Source organism: Petaurus breviceps, unplaced genomic scaffold (genome assembly GCF_028583685.1).
Source record: "Petaurus breviceps papuanus isolate PSGF00001 unplaced genomic scaffold, PetGlider_PUasm1.0 115, whole genome shotgun sequence".
NCBI classification, from domain to species: domain Eukaryota; kingdom Metazoa; phylum Chordata; class Mammalia; order Diprotodontia; family Petauridae; genus Petaurus; species Petaurus breviceps.
In genome coordinates, this window is record NW_027185612.1 from 2,394,105 (window position 1) to 2,414,647 (window position 20,543).

At 45.0% G+C, this 20,543-nt stretch overlaps 1 protein-coding gene across 4 annotated transcripts; it reads right to left on the reverse strand.

Annotated features, from left to right (window-relative positions):
- Positions 1–567: 567 nt before the first annotated feature.
- ASB10 (ankyrin repeat and SOCS box containing 10) lies at positions 568–20,269 on the reverse strand. Of its 4 annotated transcripts, none has more exons than XM_069084906.1 (6): positions 19,850–20,269; positions 18,599–18,866; positions 15,501–16,020; positions 2,959–3,072; positions 1,463–1,648; positions 568–875 (listed from the first exon to the last, which is right to left on the reverse strand). In XM_069084906.1, the coding sequence occupies exons 1-5, from the start codon at positions 20,121–20,123 to the stop codon at positions 1,463–1,465; spliced, it is 1,362 nt and encodes a 453-aa protein (XP_068941007.1). In that variant the 5' UTR covers positions 20,124–20,269; the 3' UTR covers positions 568–875. The 4 variants fall into 4 exon arrangements, with proteins under 4 accessions (XP_068941007.1, XP_068940997.1, XP_068940989.1 ...); XM_069084896.1 differs by lacking the exon at positions 19,850–20,269 and adding an exon at positions 19,087–19,537 and having other exon boundaries at positions 568–836; XM_069084888.1 differs by lacking the exon at positions 19,850–20,269 and adding an exon at positions 19,087–19,536.
- Between the last annotated feature and the right edge of the window lie 274 nt (positions 20,270–20,543).

Below are 20,543 nucleotides of genomic sequence, written 5' to 3' on the forward strand. Positions count from 1 at the left end.
TCTCTCTCTCTCTCTCTCTCTCTCTCTCTCTCTCTCTCTCTCCCCCCTATTTTCTCATAGTTTTTACATGTATAGTTATGTCAGATTGCTTGCTGTCTTGGGGAGGGGAGAAGGGAGAGAGGGAAGGGGAAAAAATGAAAAATATGGAACTCAAAATTTTATAAATATGAATGTTGAAAACTATGTTTACATGTAAATTGGAAAAAATAAAATACTATTAAGTGGGGAAAATATTTTAATTCAGGTCCTCTGATTCTAGGCAACTAGGTGGCACCATGTGCCAGGCCTGGAGTCAGGAAGACTCATCTTCCTGAGTTCAAATCTGTCTTCAGACACTTACTAGCTGTATGGCAAGTCATTTCACCCTGTTCGCCTCAGTTTCCTCATCTGTAAATAAGCTGGACAAGGACATGATAAACCACTCCAAGCTCACCAGATACTCCAGTATCTTTGCTAAGAAAACCCCAAAATGGGCTCACAAAGAGTCAGAAATGACTGAACAACAACCACCACCTCTGGGGGGGGGGGGGAGAGAGAGAGAAAGAGAGAGAGAGAGAGAGAGAGATAATAGAGACAACACTGTACATTTTAATGCACGTCCAGAGTCTGAGTTTACAGGAGAAAGTGCAAAGACACACTGCAGTGAGGGAAGTGGAATACAAAGAAAGCTCCCCCGGATGCCCAGAACCTCCCCCACCTCTCAGTCTCTTCTGTTCTCCTCTCTCGCTGCTCCAGTGCAGTCTTTCTTCCTCTCTTCATTTTTCAGCACCAGCATGTTTCTGCCTTCCTGGTATCAGCTCTCTGCAGCACCAGTCTCTTTCTCCATCGGGGCAGTCCTGGGCCAGAATTGACCCCAGGCATCCTGTTTCCTTGGACTCAGATTCAAGCATTTTACGTGTAACTAAAAGCCTGAGAGGCACAACTCTTAACTAGGAATACTTTTGCCTGGGGCTAAAAGAGTTGGGGGCAGGGGAAGAGACCCCAAGAGAGTCTAAACTACCTCCCCTCCAGGCCTGAGGGGCAGAAGGCACCTTGGAAGAGAGATACCAATGGGGGTAGAATCCTTGTGGGTGGTGGCATGGACCTAGGTGAGAGTGGCTAGGGACAGAAGGGACTTTGGGAATCTTTGGTCTCTGGACTACCATGGAAGCACACCCCTGAATGTCACCAACCAGGAAGCAAAGTCCCAGTCCACTTTTCTACTTAAAGCTTCTGGGAAGCCAGGCTGGATGAATTACAGTTTCCAGGGTAATCTTGGCAGGAATTTCTGATAGGTTAGTAATAGTGGAGAGAATATTGAAAAGGAGAGAAGAGGATAAAGACAAATGCAGGGAGGCTGGCCGATCTTTAGAGTATCAGGCTCCTTTGCCCCCCTCATTTCTCCTCAGCCTCCCCAAGACAAAATCCCATCCCTGGGCTTCCCTCAACCAGCTTCTGACTGGCTCCAGATCCTAGGACTCACCTAATACAGAACATCCTCAAAGTCCAACTGTAGGTATCGAAGGAGGCAAGGAGGCAGGGGTAGCTGGGGCAGTGCCTGGGACAAGCAACCAGCCAGGTGAGATCGGAGAGCATGGCGACTCAGATGCTTCAAGGATCTCGGCCGACCCACCAAGGTGAAGAGGGAAGAGTAGAAATCTCCATGTTTCTGGATTCAGAAGAAAATGCGAAATTATAGAGCTGGAGTGGGAGGGTGGACAAGGGATAAAATTTCAAGCTAGAAGGGACCATGAAGATCATGTATTCCATCCCCCCTATTTTACAGAGGAGGAAATTCGGAGCCAAAGAAGAAGGGGTTCACCTGGAGTCATGGAGATAGTAAAGAGATGGGGATTCAAACTCAGGCTTGAATTCATTCCGTTATGCCAGTAGGGGGCTGGTGGAAATGTCTATCAGAATCTTTTGTAAAAGTGAAATGAGCAGAACCAGGAGAAAAAATGTACACAATAACAACAATATGGTAAAGACAAACAACTCTGAAAGACTTAGGAACTCTGTCCAGCCCCAATCCTGGAGGACTTGTGAGGAAGCTCACTACCCATCTCCAGAAAGAGCTAATGGACTCAGAGGGCAGATTGAGACCTGCCCAGTGGAGGGACTTGATTTTCTAGACTTATCAGTGGGGAGGGAAATCATTTAGAATTTAAGATAAAATTGAATTTTAAAAAACCCAGCCTTTTGCAGATCGGGGGTATTCATGGAGACTTCTAGAGACTGAGATAATTTCCATGGAGTCTCTCTCTATGTGAGGATCTCTCCTAGATTTGGAAAGTTCTCCGTCTTTAGACTATAAACAATCTCTTTGGAGAATTTCTGTAAAGAGTGAGGAACTTGATGGTGCCCTCCACCCTTCTTCAGGGAATCTTAACCTAAGGGCAATGGACTTTTTTTGGGTTTTGAGGCAATCAGAGTTAAGTGACTTGCCCAGGGTCACACAACTACTAAGTATCAGAGGCCAGATTTGAACTCAGATTTTCCTGACTCCAGGGTTGGTGCTCTATCCACTTCAGCACCTAGCAGCCCCATTGACTTGCTTTTAAAGAAAAATGCATTTTGAGAACTGCATTTCAATATAATTGGATTCCTTTATAATCCTATGTATTTTATGCATTTAAAAACATTCTAAGGGGCAGCTAGGTGGTACAGTGAATAGAGCACTGGCCCTGGAGTGAGGAGGATCTGAGTTCAAATACAGCCTCAGACACTTGACACTTAACTAGTTGTGTGACCTTGGGCAAGTCACTTAACCCCAATTGCCTTACCTTCTCCCCTCACCCAAAAAAAACTCCAAAACATTCTGAGTCCATAGACCCAGAGTGTCAAAGAGTTCCATGACCCTAAAAAGGGTTAGAAGTTTGGAGGGTCTCCAGAGGACAAGAGTCTCCTTGGGACTGGGCTGGGTAGTTCTGTGTTCTAGGGATTAAGAAATCTCCTAGGTAGTCTCTGAGTTTGACTGACCTGCAGGACCTCTCTGGGTATAAGGTCCATTGCATCCCCTGGCAGCTTCACAAGACTGTAGGTATTCATCAGAACCTCAATTATCCGGGGAAATTCACACCAGCGCTCCAACACCTGGGAAGAGAAACAGAGAGAGAAAACCAAACTGTGTATTCACCAGAGTCACGTACCTCCTACTGTTAACTCACAAATATTACACATACTATATGCAAGATTTGTAGGTATTGTAGTGAAGCCTTCAACCTAACTAGAAATATTATCTCTCTTCTCAAAATTTCCCAGAGCATGTAGTCTGCATTTTTCCTTTGATCTCATATCTTTCTATCTTGTATGACACTTATCTGTGTACATGTTATGTTCCTCTCCACCTTCTCCCTTCTGGAGAATAGAATATAAGATCTTTGAGATTAGGTCTCTGTTCCTTTTATGTTTATCATCCCAGAACCTGCATAGGGAACTAAGCAATGCTTCTTTATACAGATCAGGTGACTAATAAATGTTTGCTGATTTGGGAAAAACTGGGCTTGTGTATAAAAAGATAACCATAGGAAGCTGCATTTGCTAAAAGCCTAGTAAGAGACATCCTCGAGGGTAGGCATCGCTTTCAGAGGATCCCCGTAGATTTCATGGAGGAGGCAGACTTTGAAGATTGGGCAAGATTCAGAAATGGGCAAAGAGAGTCTTTCTGGTATGGGAAACCACATGACCAAAGCAAAGCGGAAAAGAGGTTAAGGAGACCATGAGGAAACCAGCCTGGTTGGAATGGAGGAGAGCAGAGGGAGCTCAGGCCCCTGATCCCACATGTCACAGAACAGCACAACCTAGTCCAAACTACACCTGAACAAAAGTCCCATCAATGGCATCCAACAACAAGAGGAGGGACACATACAGTCAAAGAGTGCAATCCTTCCCCCAAGTTTCAGTTTCCTCCTGGTTAAAGAGGGGTCTTGGATGACAGGATAACAGTAATAACTGTGACACTGACATCTCTTTAAGGCTGACAGAGCGCTGGCTTCACAGTTACCCTGGGAGGTTTGAGGTGCGATTATTATTGTCCTCAGTTTACAGGTGAGGAAACTGAGGCTTGGCGAAGACGAGTCCCACAGTCAGTAGTGATGTAAGATCCTTTCCTGATCTAAATCTTGAGAAAGAATTCTTATACATCATCTGGTTTAGGTCATTTTTCAGATAAGGAAACTTGGTCCCAGAGAAGTGAATCCCAAGGTCACATAGTTCATTAGTGGAAAGGCCAGGAAGAGCATTTGTTATTGTTGCTGTTTAGTCATTTCAGTCCACTCTTCATGACCCCATTTGGGGTTTTCTTGGCAAAGATACTGGGGCGGTTTGCCATTTCCTTCTCCAGTTCCTTTTACAGATGAGGAAACTGAGGCAGTCAGGGGTAAGTGACTTGCCCAGGGTCACACAGCTTGTAAGGCCAGATTTGAACTCAGGAAGATGAGTTTCCTCATTCCAGGCCCAATACTCTACTCACTGTGCCACCTAGTTCCCTAGGAATAGCATACAATCTCCTGATTTCCAGTGAAGTGTGGCTTTCTGTGAAGCCAGTGGGAGGGATTTGGAAATTTGGGGAAATAGACCTCTTCCTTCCTCCCTTTTTGAGCCCCTGGGACTTGAGGCTCAGAACCAGTTATTGGCCTGGAGACAGTGGGTTACTCTTCCAAAGGCTTAAATACACCCACCTTATGCATCAAAGATTGTCTAGCAGGGTCTGGAGCAGGGGTTGGGAACCTGAGGCCCCGAGGCCTCATGTGGCCCTCTAGGTCCTTGAGTGGGGCCCTTCTACTAGATGAAGCCAGTCAAAGGGCCCCCACTTGAGGACCTAGAGGGCCACATGGGGCCTCAAGGCCTCTGGTTCCCCACCCCTTGTCCAAGGACTAGCAGAGGCAGACTGCTGAGTCCCAGACTGGATAGGGTGGGACAGGGTGGCACTTCTGCCCATTCATCTGCTGTCAATTTTCCCAGCTGTCCTGAGCCCGCCCATTCCCCCCACCCTCTTGGCTAGGGGAATCATTAGCTGTCAGAGCCTCTGTCAGATTACAGGGAATTGCTTGTCTCCTAATTATCTGGTGTTAATAGGAGATTAATTAGTGTTAATTGTTGATTTTCTTGTATTTTCCCAAAGGGGAGACCAATCTGCCGAACTCTCGGGCTGTTTAATTATTTGGTCTTGCCTGGGAATCCAGACAGCTGCTTAACCGTTTGTGAGAAAGGAAGAGAGGAGGAGGCAGGAGAGTGGGTACAGGAGTGGGGCGGGGCTGGCCTGGTCCAGGGCAAGCCCCAGCAGGGGACAGGTCAGTAGGGCCCATACCAAGGGTCACTGCAGCTCTCCCTTTGTGTCTGCCGTCTCTTCCTAGAGTATGGCCCAGACGTGTTAGCCAATGCCCTCCTCCTTGCTTCTCCCTCTGGACCCTAAGGTTTCCACCACATCGTCAGACACAGCTAGAGCACTGATCCCCTCGCCTTACTTCCTGTCACTACCCAAGCACTCTGCTAACTAGGTGCAGCCAACTTAGAAAAAAAACTAAAGAGGGGGGGGGGAAACACCACTGAAAATGAACCTTGCAAAGTGACTGATGTATAGGAAAGCTCTAAATTCTTATGGTCCAGTAATAAGGCCACTTCCTTTATCATAGAGCTAGCACTTACAGGACACTGTGTATGTACGTATTTGTATGTATATGTAAATATATGTAAATATTTATTTATCATATAATTTGATCCTCATAACAGCTCTGAGGTAGATGCGTTTATTATCATCTCCATTTTATAAAAAAGGAAAGAGTGAAAAAGTAAAAGTGAAAGGGGCAGTGACTTTTGTCCAGGGTCACACAACTAGGAAATGTCTGAGGCAGGATTCAAGTCCAACCCTCTGGCCACTTTGCCACCCAGCTTGCCTGTTCCTTTACCTGGAGGATCATTGGATACTCTGTTTCCTTCCCCTGCCCCTCCATATCATCACTTACTGCTGTGTAGACAAGAGGCAGGTGGTGTAACAGAGACAGTACTCCATCTGGACTTAGAAGGTCTGTGTTCTGGTTCCAGCGTTGCTCCTTCCCATCTAACCTGGGACAAGTCACTTAATATCTCTGGGATGAAGTTACTTCATTTGAGCACAGGGCTGGATCAATCAAGTCCCTCCCAGCTCTAAATCTTATGACTATACTTCCTTATTTTTCCTTATGCCCCTATAATAGATTGCAAGCCACCTGAGGACAGGAACTATGCCTTCTCACAACTCTAGTAAACAGTGAGTGCCTAATCACTAATTGCTGAATGAATGCACAAAAATGTCTCAGTATGGTGTCTTTATATTTGGTTGCTTTAGATGGTAAGCTCTCAGAGGGCAGATATTGATTGGCTCATGTGCATGGATTATACAATGCCTACAATATCATTGATATTTAAGAAATGCTGACACCATATAAAACATGTAATTTCTTCTATTCCTCCTGGGATATGTCACTCATCCATTTCTCTTCTATGGCCTTAATCTTACTGCCAGGCCAATCTTCCCAATGCTGTTTTTAATCACACAGTTTCTTTGCTCAAGAGCCTGCAATGGTCCCTAATGCCTCCCAGATCAAGTACAAAATCCCCTTCCTGGTCCTCTATAACCTGGACCTATTCTACTTGTCCCACTTAACTTCCCTAAGGAATTTCAAATCCCCCCCCCCCAGCCAAGTCAGTCTGAAATCTTCCCTTTTTGCACAAGCTTCACTCATTTCACAGGTAGGCTCTCTACATCCCACCCACCCTTGAAGAACCAGCTCATGTCCCACTTCCTCAGTGACCTTATCCATACCCTTTTTGAACATTGATAGCATGCAAAATGAGGACCACATGTTTAGAATTCAAGGTCCTAGAGAGTAGGGGTTTTTTTGGTTTTGTTTTATTTGTCTTCAATTGATCTTTATTTTCTCTCAGTCTTGTTCCGGGCAGAGAATACTCTTGCATCTTCTAAAGCACCTGGAAACATTGTAGGCACTAAATAAATACTTGCTTGAATGGCACTCCATCTCATACCCTTTCACTATCCTTTGCATCTGATTATGACTGACTTCCAGTGCTCACTAGCTGTAGGGCCTATTGTGCAGTGAAAAGTACTGGCAGATTCTTCAAGGCACCTAGGGGTATGGTCCAAAGGTCCCACTGTGTCTCTGTAATGACTCCAGCATCAAAACATTCTGCCCAATGACACTTCCTGACTCTCTAGCTAGGCAGTCCTTTATTTCTTTATTTTATTTTAATCTTTGGAAGCAATTGGGGTGAAGTGACTTGCCCAGACTCACACAGCTAGTAAGTGTCTGAGACCAGATTTGAACTCTGGTCATCCTGACTCCAGGGCTGGTACTCTGTTCACTATGGTGCCACCTAGCTGCCCCAGCTCTTTATTTTAAAAAATGCCCTATGGGGATAGAAACAACCATTGATAAATGAACCCACATTAAGACCAGGAAAATATGGGGAGGAACCAGGCAATCCAGACATAGGCAAGGCTTACTGGGAGGAATAGAGAGACAGAAGGACCCCCCATGGAGGCAACTCAAAAAGACAAATCTGAAAAAATCTGAGTGGAGAAAAGTGATATCTGTTCCCTAATGAGGAAGGTGGGATTTCATTATCTCTCTTGAGAGCCAGTCTGGTGTAGTGTCTTCAGACTTTGGACTAGGAAGATATTGTTGTTCAATCGTGTCCGACTCTTTGTGACCTCCTAAGAGGCTTTCTTTTTTTTTTTTTAAGCAATCGGGGTTAAGTAACTTGCTCAAGGTTACACGGCCAGTTATTTCTGGGTGTGGTGCTGAGTATCTGAGCCCGGGATTTGATCCAGGTCATCCCGACACTGAAGCCGGTGCTTTTACTCACTGAGCCACCTGGCCGCCCTGCATAAGAGGCTTTCTTGACAGAGATACTGGAGTGCTTTGTCATTTCCCTCTCCTCAGGTTTTCCTGAGTCCAGACCAAATACTCTGTCCACTGGACCATCAAGCTGCCTTAGGAAGATAACTGACCTCCATTCTTCTCCAGAGCCCCATTTTGGTACCTTTCCCTCAAGGGATGAGCCATATCCTAAGGCCAGAAGCTATTTTTTACCTCTACCCACCTCAACCCTCCCCCTCTCCATCCCTTTACCTGTCTGCCTTCCCATTCATTCCATTGGGTCCTCTGGAATCTCTGTCATTAACAATTTCCCTTCATCCTCGAGCTGTTCTTTTTTACCTGCTTTCCATCTTTCTACCCTCATAAAAACTTGCTTCTCTTTGGACCACACAGCATCCCTGACCACACTCTTCAGCAAGGGTTGTTTCTTCTCTCAAGTCCCAGGAGGAAGAATTAGCAAACTCTGCTTACCACTACCATTTCCATTCCCCTCCTCTGCCTCTTCTCCTTTGAGGTTTTCTCCATCCATCTATATCACTTGGTTCAGATTTTTGTTTCTATAATCTACCAGACCTTGAGCCACTCTTTCTCCTTCCTTTCTAGCTTTCTTTCCTTTTTCAGACAATCAATGTTAAGTGACTTGCTCAGGGTCACACAGCTACTAAGTGTCTGAGTCTGGATTTGAACTCAGGTTGTCCTGACTCCAGGACTGGTGCTCTACACTACACTGTACCATCTAGCTGCCCCATTGTCCTTTCTTTCTAAAAAAGATCAGTACTTGGCTCAGTCTTCCTCACCACCTCAACCATTGCCATGAATACTTGAGAGGTGCTTCAATATGCACAATTCCTCAAACTTCTTGGTCTCCCAATACAATGATCTCCTTAAATCTCATGATATATGTCTCCACTCCACCCTAGACACTCACACAAATATCTAAGATTTGGTCATCGCTCATAACTATGCCACTTCCATAATTTTGAATTCTGAAACTCCTCTCTCTGATAATAATCTTGTCTTTCCATCTTTCTCTCTCTCTTCTTTCTCTCTCTCATTCCTTCTAAACTTCTTTAACTTCACAACAACCTCTAGTCCCTTCCTTTTCCCATAGCTGATAGAAGCTGAGCTATCACAGTCTTGACCATATAGTTAACCAATTCAGCTAATTACATTGTCCTTCACCTTTCATGCTCTGGCCCTCTTATCCTTCCATCTTCTTACATGAACCAGTTTTCAACCCTGGATTTTTTCACTCCTACTATAGTGCTGCCAAATCCATTTGAAGGAAGTCATCAATCATGTCAAGTGGGTTTGCTACTAACCTAATTTCAATTGAGCCCTCACTACCTGGCAATCTGTATATTCTTCCTGGAGTGATTTTTTTTTTTTTTGCTTTTTGGAGGGCAATTGGGGTTAAGTGACTTGCCCAAGGTCACATGGTTAGTTTTTTTGTGTTAAGTGTCTGAGATCGGATTTGAACTCAGGTCCTCCTGACTCCAGGGCAGGTGCTCTATTCACTGTGCCACCTAGCTGCCCCCTGGAGGGATTCTTTATTCCATTCCCTTCAGTGGATATTCCCAAACTTCTCTTCTTTCATCAAGCCCTCAGCACCAAGCCACTCCGCTCTTAGAAGATGTCTTCTACTTTTATGGAGAAAATTGCATATATCTTATTTGTACATGGTTGTTTGCATGCTATCTCCACCATTAGATCGAGAGCTCCTTGAGAGTAGGGACTGTTTCTTCACTTTTCTTAATATTCCAGCATTTAGTAAAGTATCTGGCATGTGGTAGGCATTTAATAAGTGCTTATTTTATTATGTAAATAGATGCTTGTAATATTATATTAGTATATATTTTGTACACAATTATATAATAAATATGATATCTAGATTATAGATTATATATGACATCCTATAGATTATAGATTATATATAATATAGCATAAATATTATAAGTAAATGCTCACTTTATTATGTTATTTCAAATGAAATTTTTCTTTCCTCTATGATTTCTATCCTCATACTAGGGGACTTCAATGTACATTCTGATTCCCCTTCAAACATCCTAATCACTCAGTTTCTCAACCTACTTATTTCCTATGACCTACTTCTCCATCTCACCTTGGCAACACACAATGAAGGGCATACCTGTGATTTTGTCATCACCCACAATGTACCACCTCCACATTCAATAAATCCCTTTATCTTGCCATAATCTAATGGCTTTCCTCCTCTCCCTCTGCCTTCCCTTACCAAAGCCTACTCTTCATCCACACCATTATTTCCAATCCCTTAACTCCTCGGTCCTCTCCTAGGACATCTCACCTATATGCACTTTCCACATTCTCCTCTTTTCTCATTTTGACCCCTGTGTGAACCATTTCAATTCTAAACTCTCCTCTTTTTTTGAGTCCCTAGCCCTTTGATCACATTGTCAACTGGGCCTTGCCAAGCCTCACCATCTGCCTCCTTCCCTATGTGCTGCTGAGTGAAGGTGGGAAAAATCATGCAACCTATTGGATCCACTCTGAATTTATCTTGCACAACCTCAACAGTGCCTCACTGCTTCTAGACAATCCTGCTATACCTCTCTATGAACTCACCTTCCCTCTCTCCACAGCAAACTCTTTTTTATCCCTCCTCAGACCTCCCAAGGTTTATCTTCTGCCCACTCTCTCAACTGAAAACTTTTGCCTCATATCTTACAGAGAAAACTGAGGCCATTTACCATGAATTCCCCTTTCTCCTTTTTTTCTCATCTCATATCACTCAAATGCCTTCTGCCTCTATTTCCTCCTTCACCCCTCTTTTTTTTTGGGAGAGGGAAGGCAGGGCAATTGGGGTTAAGTGACTTGCCCAAGGTCTCAAGGCTAGTGTGTCAAGTGTCTTTGGTCACATTTGAACTCAGGTTCTTCTCACTGCAGGGCCAGTGCTCTATTCACTGCACTACTCAGCTACCCCTTTCACATGCAGAAGGCACTATTCCTTACCTAGGCCGATTCCTCCACCTGCACAATCAATCTCCTTCCATTTTACTTCCTCCATCAGAGTGCACCCTCTGGCGCTTATTTTCAGTTGCTCCCTTTCTACTGGCTCCTTTCTTACTATCTACAAACATTCTCACCTCCTCCATTCTTAAAAAGCCCTTACTTGGTCCTTCCATCCCCTCTACCATCCTTCTGCCTTTTGTGTCTAAACTTCTTGAAAAGGCTATCTACCATAGGTGCCTTCACTTTCCTCTCTCTCCCTACCCTCCTACAATCCAGCTTCTGACATCATCACTCCACAGAAACTACTCTCTCCAAAGTTGCCAGTGATCTCACTCTACAGAGTTGCTGAATCCAGTGACCTTTGCTCAATCCTCATTCTCCTCATCCTCTCTGCAGCCCTTGGCATTGTTGATCACCTTCCTCTCCTTGATACTCTCTTCTCTTGAGGTTTTGGGATACCATTCTCTCTCCTTGTTCTTCTCCTGCCCATCAGACCACTCTTTCTCAGTATCTTTTGCTCTATTCTCACCCTGGTCATGCCCACTTACCCCAGCTGTCCCACAGGGTATTGTCCTAGACCCTCTTCTCTTCTCTCTCTATATTACTTCACTTGGTTATGTCATCAGCTCCCATGCATTAAATTATCCTACCTATAGCTGACAATTCTCAGATCTGCCTATCCTGCCCTACGGACCTCTAATCTCACATCTCCAAATGTCTTTCAGACTTCTGGAAGTCGATGTCCAGTAGACATCTTAAACTCAGCATGCCCAAAACAGAATTTGTTATTTCTCCTCTAATGCCCTACTCCTAACTTTCCTATTATTGTCAAGGGCAAACATCATCTTCCCAATACCTCAGGCTCTTAACCTAGGTCATCCTGGATTTCTCACTCTCTCTCACCTCCCATATGCAATCTGTTGCCAAGGCCTGTTCGTTTCACCTTTACAACATCTCTTGAACATGCTCCCTTCTCTCCTCTGATCCTGCATCATTCTGGTACAGGTCTGAAACACCTCACACCTTGATTATTGTAATAGTGTGCTGGTAGATCTGCCTGCCTCAAGCCTCTCCCCACTCTAATCCATTTTCCATTCAGCCACCAAAGTGATTTTCTCAAAGTTCAGATCTAACATTGTCACCACCACTCCCCTCCCCAACTCATTAAACTCTAGTGGCTCCCTATTGTCTCCAAGATCAAATTTTAAATCCTGTGTTTTGTATTCAAAGTCTTTCATAACCTAGCCCCACCTTCCATCCTTTCCAATCTCCTCACACCTTGCATCCCTTACATATGTACTCTCTGATCTGGCACCACTGGCCTCTTGGCTATTCCGCAAACAAGATACTCCAGATCTCAGCTCTGAACATTTTCTCTGGGTGTCCTCCATTCCTGGAATGCAATCTCTCCTCATCTCCATCTGCCTTCCCTGGCTTCCTTTAAGTCGCAACTAAAAATTCCATCTTTTCCAGGAAGCATTTCCTAAACCTTCTTAATTCTAATACCTTCCCTCTTTTAATTATTTCCTATTTTCTCCTGCATATAGTTTGTACATATTTCTTTCTTTGTTCTCTCTCCCATTAGATTGTGTGCTCCTTGAAGGCAGGGACTGTCTTTCAGCGCTTTGTATCCTTAGTGCCTGGCACAAAGTAATTGCCTGCTACATGTTTATTGACTATTATGGTTGTCTTGACTAGACTTGAAGCCAAGTGCTTTCTCCTATTTCCTTAATGCAACTTTCACAATTCAGAACTGCTATATTTCTTTACATAGGCTACTCTGTTTCAGACCACTCCATGAAGTGGTCTTCTCTCATTGAAGGCCAACTCTTCTACTTGTATCCTAGATCCCATATCCTCAATTTCTTCAGGGAGATTGACTCATTAATTGTTCCCTTTCTATCTTTCAATGCTATACCTTATCTATTGTTGACTATTACCTATATCCATGACTGTCTCCCCCATTTTTAAAAAAAGTTTAAGGCCTTCCATCCCTTCAAACTGTCATCATATAATTCTCTTCCGTATCATTGCCAAACTCTTAAGAAAAAGATGTCTACATTCATAGCCTTTAATTTCCTCATAGCCCATTAATTTTTTAGTCTCTCAATTTGCCTTCCAAACCCACTAGACTTCTGAAATTGTTCTCTGCAAGGGTACCCAGGATCTCTTAATTGCTAAAGTAGTTCTCAACTCCAAGTGCAGATACTTTTTTTTACTTCACTTTTCTTGTTCTGTGTATGTTTTCTCTTGCGATATGTCTAATATGGAAATATATTTTGCATGACTTGAAATGAGGAGCAGACAGACTTCACAACAACCTGGAGAGACGTATATAAACTGATACTGAGTGAGAAGAGCAGAACCAGGAGAAATCTGTGAACAATCACAGACACAACGTATGTGTGACGACTAACTTCAACAGACTGGGCTCCTCTCAGCAATGTAAGGTTATAAGACAACTCCAAAAGACTCATGATGGAAAGAGACATCCACATCCAGAGAAAGAGCTGTGGAGTCTGAATGCAGATTGAAACAAACTACTGGCTCTGTTTCTTTTTCTTGCTTTGTTTTGTGTCCTCTTTCCCACTGATCATTCCATCAGTTATAATCCTTCTTTACAACCTGACTAATGATTAATGTGAAGATACTTGTAGATCCTATATTTGGATGCATGCCACCATGCGGGGGGGGGGGGAAGGAGAGGGAGGGGAAGGAAATTTGAAACTCAAGGGACTGTGGAACTGAGTGTTGTAAACTAAAAGTAAATAAATAAATTTTTAAAATTATTTTTTCCTGAAAAATGGGAATTATTTAGTGAAATACATCAAAATATATTTGAAACAAACAAAAAAAAATAAAGTAGTTCTCAGTTTTCATGCTTCTTTGAGGCAGCTGACCACCCCCTAAACATAAACTCTCATACTCCTCAGCTTCCTAAGGAAACTGTTCTTCCTGGTTCTCTTCCTATCTGTCTGGCAATTCTTCTCAGTCTCCTTTGTTGGACCATCATCCCATCTTCTGACCTCTTCTTTTGGGTGTTTCCCAAAGTTCTGTCTTTTATAAACAACCAAATCCCAAATCTTAATCCAACTTTAATTTCTTTCCTGTATTTCCAGGAATTTCTTTCATAAAATTTCAATCCCACATCTTCAATGGCTTGATGGAAATTTCCTTCAGCATGATCCATATTCATCTCAAACTTAACATGTCCACAACAGTAGTCATTATCTTCACCCCTAAACCTGTTCCTCTACCAAACTTTCCTGTTTCTGTTAAGGATACCACTATCTTCCCAATCATAGTTTTATAATAACCAGAAAATCAACCTTGATTAAATTCAATAAACATTAAGCACTTACTCTGTGTCAAGCACTCTCTTTTAACTGCCACATTAAATTAGTTGCATCTCCTCAAGAGGCTGTGTGGTATAGGGTAAAGAGAGCTGACCCTTGGAATCAGGAAAACCGGGTTCAAGATCTACCTCTGAAACACCATGGCTGAATGACTCTAGGAAAGTCACTTTATCTCTCAGTGCCCTAGGCAATTCTTTAAAACTATAAATTTCATAGAAGGAGCCAATCAACACTGAAAGAAGGAATTTCCTAAATCAGGAGTTCCTTTTATCAGTGAAATCACAAATCCACTTCTCCCATCAGTAGCATCAGTCCTTCTCCATAGCATCTCTTTTATCTGCCTCTCTTCTCCTTTCATCATCACCATTCTAGTTCAGGCTTTCATCAATTGCCTGGATTACACTAACTGGACTCCTAATTGATTTTCCCTGCTTCCGGCCCTTCTCCTATTAAAACCATACTCTACACAGCTGCCAAAATAAAAAGGAAATCATCTTCCTAAGGCACAGGTCTGACTAACCATGTTATTTATGTGCTCAAAAATCTCCCGGGGCTCCCCATCATCTAGAGGCTAAAATACAAACTCCTCAGCCTTGGTCTTTGAAGCCCTCCATGATCTGGGTCCCATCTACTTTTCCAGACTTATTTCAGGTCACTTCCATGAACTGTCATTCCAGCCAGACAGGAGAGTCAGGTGAGTCTTATATGTGGCATTCCATATCTTGCTTCCATGAAATAGCACAGGTCATTTTCCATGCCTAGAATGAATTCCCTCCTCGTGTTCAGCTCTCAGAAAACTTCTCTTCCTTCAAAGTCATTGCAGGAACCATCTCATCCAGTGAATTGTCCCCTCCCTCTTCTTGTGTGACACTTCTTGTTGATCTATTACCTTAGCCACCCCACTCCTTCCATGTAAGCCCTATAAGGACAAGGATTGTTTAGTTTTTTTCTCTATTCCCCACACTGAATATGGTGTCTTGCATGTGGTAGATGTCTAATAAATGTCTGTTAACTTTGATGGAACTGCTTCCTCCCCTAGTCTCCCATAACCTCCTGGAAAACCAAGTCTCCCCTCATCCCAAGCTTCTCATATATCTCAGTAGTAGTGCCTAACACAGAACCAGGCACATAAAAGGTGCTCAATAGAGACTTCTGGAAGAATGAATGACTCTCCAGGTTATACAAAGAAAGACAAAGGGCCGGTTTTCAGAGCATATAGATGGGCACTGATTGGTTCAAACCCCACCCCCTGCATCACCTTCTGTGGGCCCCTCTTCACTTCCCCATCCCTTGGTACCTTGGGAAGGGCTCCAGGCCAGATTCGGACAGCACCATGATTGAGCAGAGCTCGGACCACTTGTTCTGGGCTGCAGGGCAGGGCAGCAGCTGGCCCCTGTAAGGCCCAGTGCAGGGCTGTATGGCCACCATAGTCCATGGCATTGACACTGACCCCCTGGGACAGGAGTAGCTCAGCCACAGCTACATTGCCTCGACGACAGGCCAGATGCAGTGGCCGCTGCCTGTCGTGATCAGCAGCATCCGCATCGGCACCTGCAGAGAGAAGCAGGTGGCACAGGTGGAGACACCTGGAGGTAGTTGCCTCCACCTCAGCTTGGGGGAGGAAAGGGACTGAGCAGGCAGCCAGAAGAGGGGTCCGTCCTTCGGCGTCACGGGCATCTGGACAAGCTCCCTTCCTCAAGAGTAATGCAGCCAGCTCTACCAGCCCTCCTCGGGCTGCTACGTGGAGAGGCGTCTCCTCTTCTTCCTCAGATCGACCATCCACACTGGCACCAAACCTCAGCAACAGCTCTGCACACCTGGGGAACGGAGAGAGGATAGGGGTATGTGTGTGTGTGTGTGTGTGTGTGTGTGTGTGTGTGTGTGTGTGTGTGTGTGCACGCGCATGAGAGAGGCAGAGACAAAGACAGACACAGACAGCTGGGCACATAGGCATAGGTTGAACAGACAGGATTTGCGTGGTATTTAGGAACCATCTTATCCCCAAATAACTCCCTTGTCCATTTGCCAAACTGCCTGAAATTCTGCCAAAAGCTCACTTGAAAGATGCAAATGTTCTTGGAAGCAATAATACATAAGGTCCCTGACACTTTGATATGAGTTTTTTAATCTGTTATTTCTTTTTGGTCTCAGGGCCCTGAACACTCAGGTAAGTAAAAAAAGAATATGGAAGGAAATGGGAGGAAATCTCCAAGTCCACTAAATTATCTAGTGGATAGATACCAACCTACCCCTGAATAGAAATCCTCTCTACAACATTCTTGATAAGTGACCATCTATTCTCCACTTGAAGAATTGCAGTGATGGGGAACACCCTTCTCAGGGAGCCTGTGCCGCACTGGGAAGGGTCTAACTGTTCGAACCTGTAGATGCTTCTCGGCAATTGCCAGCCACTGCTCCCAGTTCGGCCCCCTGGGACCAAGCAGAACAAGTGGAGTCATTCTTCTACATCACAGCCCTTCAAATACCCCAAGTCGTGTCTTAGCCCTCCCCTATTCCCCTTCTTCTAGACTAATTATTACATTTCCATTAAATGATGCTCATATAACAGGACCTCTAGTCCTTGAACCATCCTGGCTGTCTTCCTCTGTGTGAGCCCTAATTGGTCAAAATCCTTTCTAAAAATGTTTTGAATAACTACAAATGTATAACCTATATTGAATTGCTTGTCTTCCCAGTGGGGGTAGGTGAGGAGGGAAGAAGGGAGAGAATCTGGAACTCAAAGTTTTACAAATAAATGTTAAAAAATTGTTGTTCCATGCAACCAGGAAATAAGACATACAGGCAATGGGGTATAGAAATCCATCTTGCCCTCCAAGAAAGTAAGGGGGAAGGGGGGAAGGAGGGGGACCAGGGTGGGGGGATATAAGAGAGGGCAGACTGGGGGAAGGGGTATTCAGTATGCTTACTATCTTGGGGAGGGGGATAGGGGAGAGATGAAGAGAAAATTTGTAACTCAAAATCTTGGGGAAATAAATGAATGTCGAAAACTAGAAAGAAAGAAATACAAAACCCTTCCTAAAATGTGGGACCCAATGCTGAATACAATACTTATATGGGCTGTGAACAAGGCAAAGTTCAGGGAAACTTTTCCCTCTCTTATTGTATATAACATGTTTTTCTTCTCAAGAGCATAAGAGGGTACAGAAAAGGTCCCAAGAGATGGGAGAGAGGGTGAACAAAGGCATCCCAAATTTGGCCAAATCCAAATGCTGTTGTTGGTCTTTTAAAGGGCACATCAGGAAAATTCCCCTTATTACACACACACACACACACACACACACACACACACACACACACCCCTTCTCCACTAAAGGAACACCCAAATTTCAAATCACTCTGAAAATACTCAGTTAGTACCAATACCATGCACTGTGTTGGACACACACTCTCAAACTCCCATATCCCAAACAAACTCTTGGCACTGAGACAGTCCTGTCCTGATCTTGAGCATCATGGAAACAACCATAGAAATTATCTAGTTCAGGAGTGCTTATCCTAGGGTTAGTGACCTTGGTTTAATAAATTTTTAATTAAAAATATGCATACATAAAATCATACGTCAGTATAATTTATTTCCTTTGTAATACTATGCACTTAATTGTATATATTTTAAAATGTTGCTCTGAGATGGGGTCCAGAGACTTCATCAGATTGCCAAAGGGTCCATGAAGGAAGGAAATAAGCATTTTAAGTCCCTACTGTGTGCTAGGCACTGTGCTAAGCACTTTAAAAATATTATCTCATTTAATCCCCACAACTCTGAGAAGTTCATGCTCTTATTAATTCATTTTACTGTTGAGGGAACTGAAGCAGATAGAGATTAAGTGACCTCTCCAAGATGGTATAGCTTATAAGTGTCTGAGGCAGAATTTGAACTCAGGTCTCTTGACTTTAAGTCTAGTTCTCTATCCATTGTGCCACTTACCTGCTTCTACACATAAAAGATTAAGAAACCTGACCTAGTCCAAGCCCCTTATTTTAGAAAATGAGGAAACTGAGATGTAGAGAAGGGTAAATGGTGGGCCCAAAGTTACGGGGAATAAGAGGTAGAGCTGGGAGAAATTCTCTGGGGCCAAACCCAGCACTCTGATATGCCATGCTGCCTCACTATGCACTTGGCACAATGCCAGGCCCATGGAGAGTGTTTAATAAATGCTAGTTGTTTCTGTTCAGTCTTTCACTCAATTACTATTGTATGCTCCCTTGTGCTGGTGTGATCTGCTGTGGTCCCTTGAAATTATTTCATCAGTTGAACCCTATCCTTTCCCAGGAATGGGTGGAAAAGTGGAGACTAGAAATGTAGGGATTCTACATAGAGAGGAAGGTGGTGGGGGGAGTGCTTAGAGGGAGGAGCTCTAAAGGGGAGTCACTTACTGGAGGGCACCAGGCCCCTGGCACAGGTGTAAAGGGCGCCTCCCATCCTGGTCTGGGATGTCTGGGTCAGCTCCTGCTACAAGCAACAGTCGGGTGCAGGGTGCATGGCCAGAGATGCAGGCTTCATGCAGAGCAGTGCGACCCCCGGGGGCCGCATCTGGCTGGGCTCCTCGACTTAGCAACAGCTGCAGAACTTGCTCGTGGCCTCGGCTGGCTGCTACATGTATTGGGGTGGTCAGCTCTTCCACGTAGGTCAGAGACCAAAGCCCTAAGGAGGGTTGGGAGACCTCAAGTGGGGATGGGAACCCAAATGCCAAGAAGGGTCAAAGCACCAAGGGTTAGTCCAAGCCCTGAATCCTAGGTGGGCGAGGGAGTGATGTTGAGAGAAGGTGGTGGATGGGAGTCTTGAAGCCCCTCCCCACCACCTTGTCATGGCTTCCTTCATCCCCTCCCCCTACCCAAACAACCCAGGCCTCTGCTGCCCATACTCAGAGCTCGAATGTTGAATCTGAAATCTCTCCATCTCTCTGGGTCGCTGGTGTCAAAGACAATATCCGGGGTGAGGCCAGTGCCAGGGGAGGCCAAGAGATGGGAGACAGAGGCCACATCCCCAACCAGCACGGCTTGCCAGAACTCCAAGGTGGGCCCCGAGGCTGTCCTGGTAACTATGGGCCCATGACCTGGCCCCTGCCCCTCTCTGGGATCTTTGTCTGCTTTCTCAACCAACCTGGCACAAAGGCTACTACGTGGGCCACCCCCCAGCTCTCTGCAATCTTCTGGGGACAATGGGCTACCCATAAGGAAAGGGTAATGGGGTCTAGGCTTGAGGGCAAAGATATAGAGAAAAAGGGCAAAGAGAAATAGAGAAGAGAAGGGAGAGGTGAGACTGGGGGAGAGAAAGAGGTGAGATAGAGGGAGGGGAGGGGAAGGCAAAGACAGACAGAAACATGGACAAAGACAGAAAGAGAGGACAGAGACTGCTGTTAGTCCTGCAGCTAAAAGGCAGATTCTACTGCTAAGTTCCCCAGAAGCTATTCTGGGCTCCACATGACTTCAGGTCAGAGCCAGTATCTGCAGGGTGAGGGTGTACCTGAGGACAAGAGAAACAACCCGGGGTTCTTTTGTCTCCTCGAACATACATCCCCACCCACACCACCCAGTCCAGTCCCCTGCCCATCCCTTCTACTCTTCCTCCTAGTCCCACCTAGGCCCTCCTGCCCTCCCCTGTGCCCCCACCCCTGGCTCCCTCACCCCTCTGGTGGCTGCTCCAGCGAGGCTCAGATACCCGGCTCTCAAGCAGCAGGTCTGCAGTGCTGTTTGGGGGAAAGAGCTCTTGAAGCTTCTCCAGGTTCCCCGTGTATAGTGCATTTTGCAGGACCATGTCCCTGCTCAGCAAGGGGGCTCGCTGGGGCACCCTCTGGGCAGAATAACGCTGGGACAAGGGACCCGGTCCTGAATGGAGGGAGGCTGGGGGAAGCCAGGTCAGCCAGGATGACCGCCTCCTGCTTTCCGATTCTCTGGGCATGGCTGCAGTTTTCAGGGGGATTTCTGGGGGAAAGACCCAGAAGAGCAGAGTTTAGGGTGGTTTATAGCCATATTCTGAGCAGATGCTGGACAGGATCCAGGATCTGACTTAGAGACAGGAGGGTGAAGGGTGCTGAGATGAAGACCATAAATAGCCCTGGGCTCAGCTGTCATCCAAAGCAAAACCTGAAGCTGGGGGTGGGGCTGGACATTTGAGAATAGGTTTGGGGCCAGCAAAAGGGAGAGGGGAAGTCAGTGTTGGCTAAATTGTAGAGAGACAGACACACTAATACCCTGTTAGTGGAGCTGTAAATTGGTCCCACCATTCTGAAAAGCAATTTAGAATTTTGCTAAGAAAGTGACTAAAAACCTCTACTCTTGGACCCAGAAACCCCACAGCAAGGCATATACCACAAGGAAG

What these genes read in the sequence shown, in the direction of transcription:
- ASB10 (XM_069084896.1), bottom strand. Translation starts at nt 19,396, where the DNA reads ATGGGTAGCCCATTGTCCCCAGAAGATTGCAGAGAGCTGGGGGGTGGC. An exon ending in ATTCAACATTCGAGCTCTGA is followed by an intron (nt 18,867 to 19,086) that starts GTATGGGCAGCA and finishes AACCCTCCTTAG; the next exon opens with GGCTTTGGTCTCTGACCTAC. An exon ending in CAGGGGCCTGGTGCCCTCCA is followed by an intron (nt 16,021 to 18,598) that starts GTAAGTGACTCC and finishes TCCGTTCCCCAG; the next exon opens with GTGTGCAGAGCTGTTGCTGA.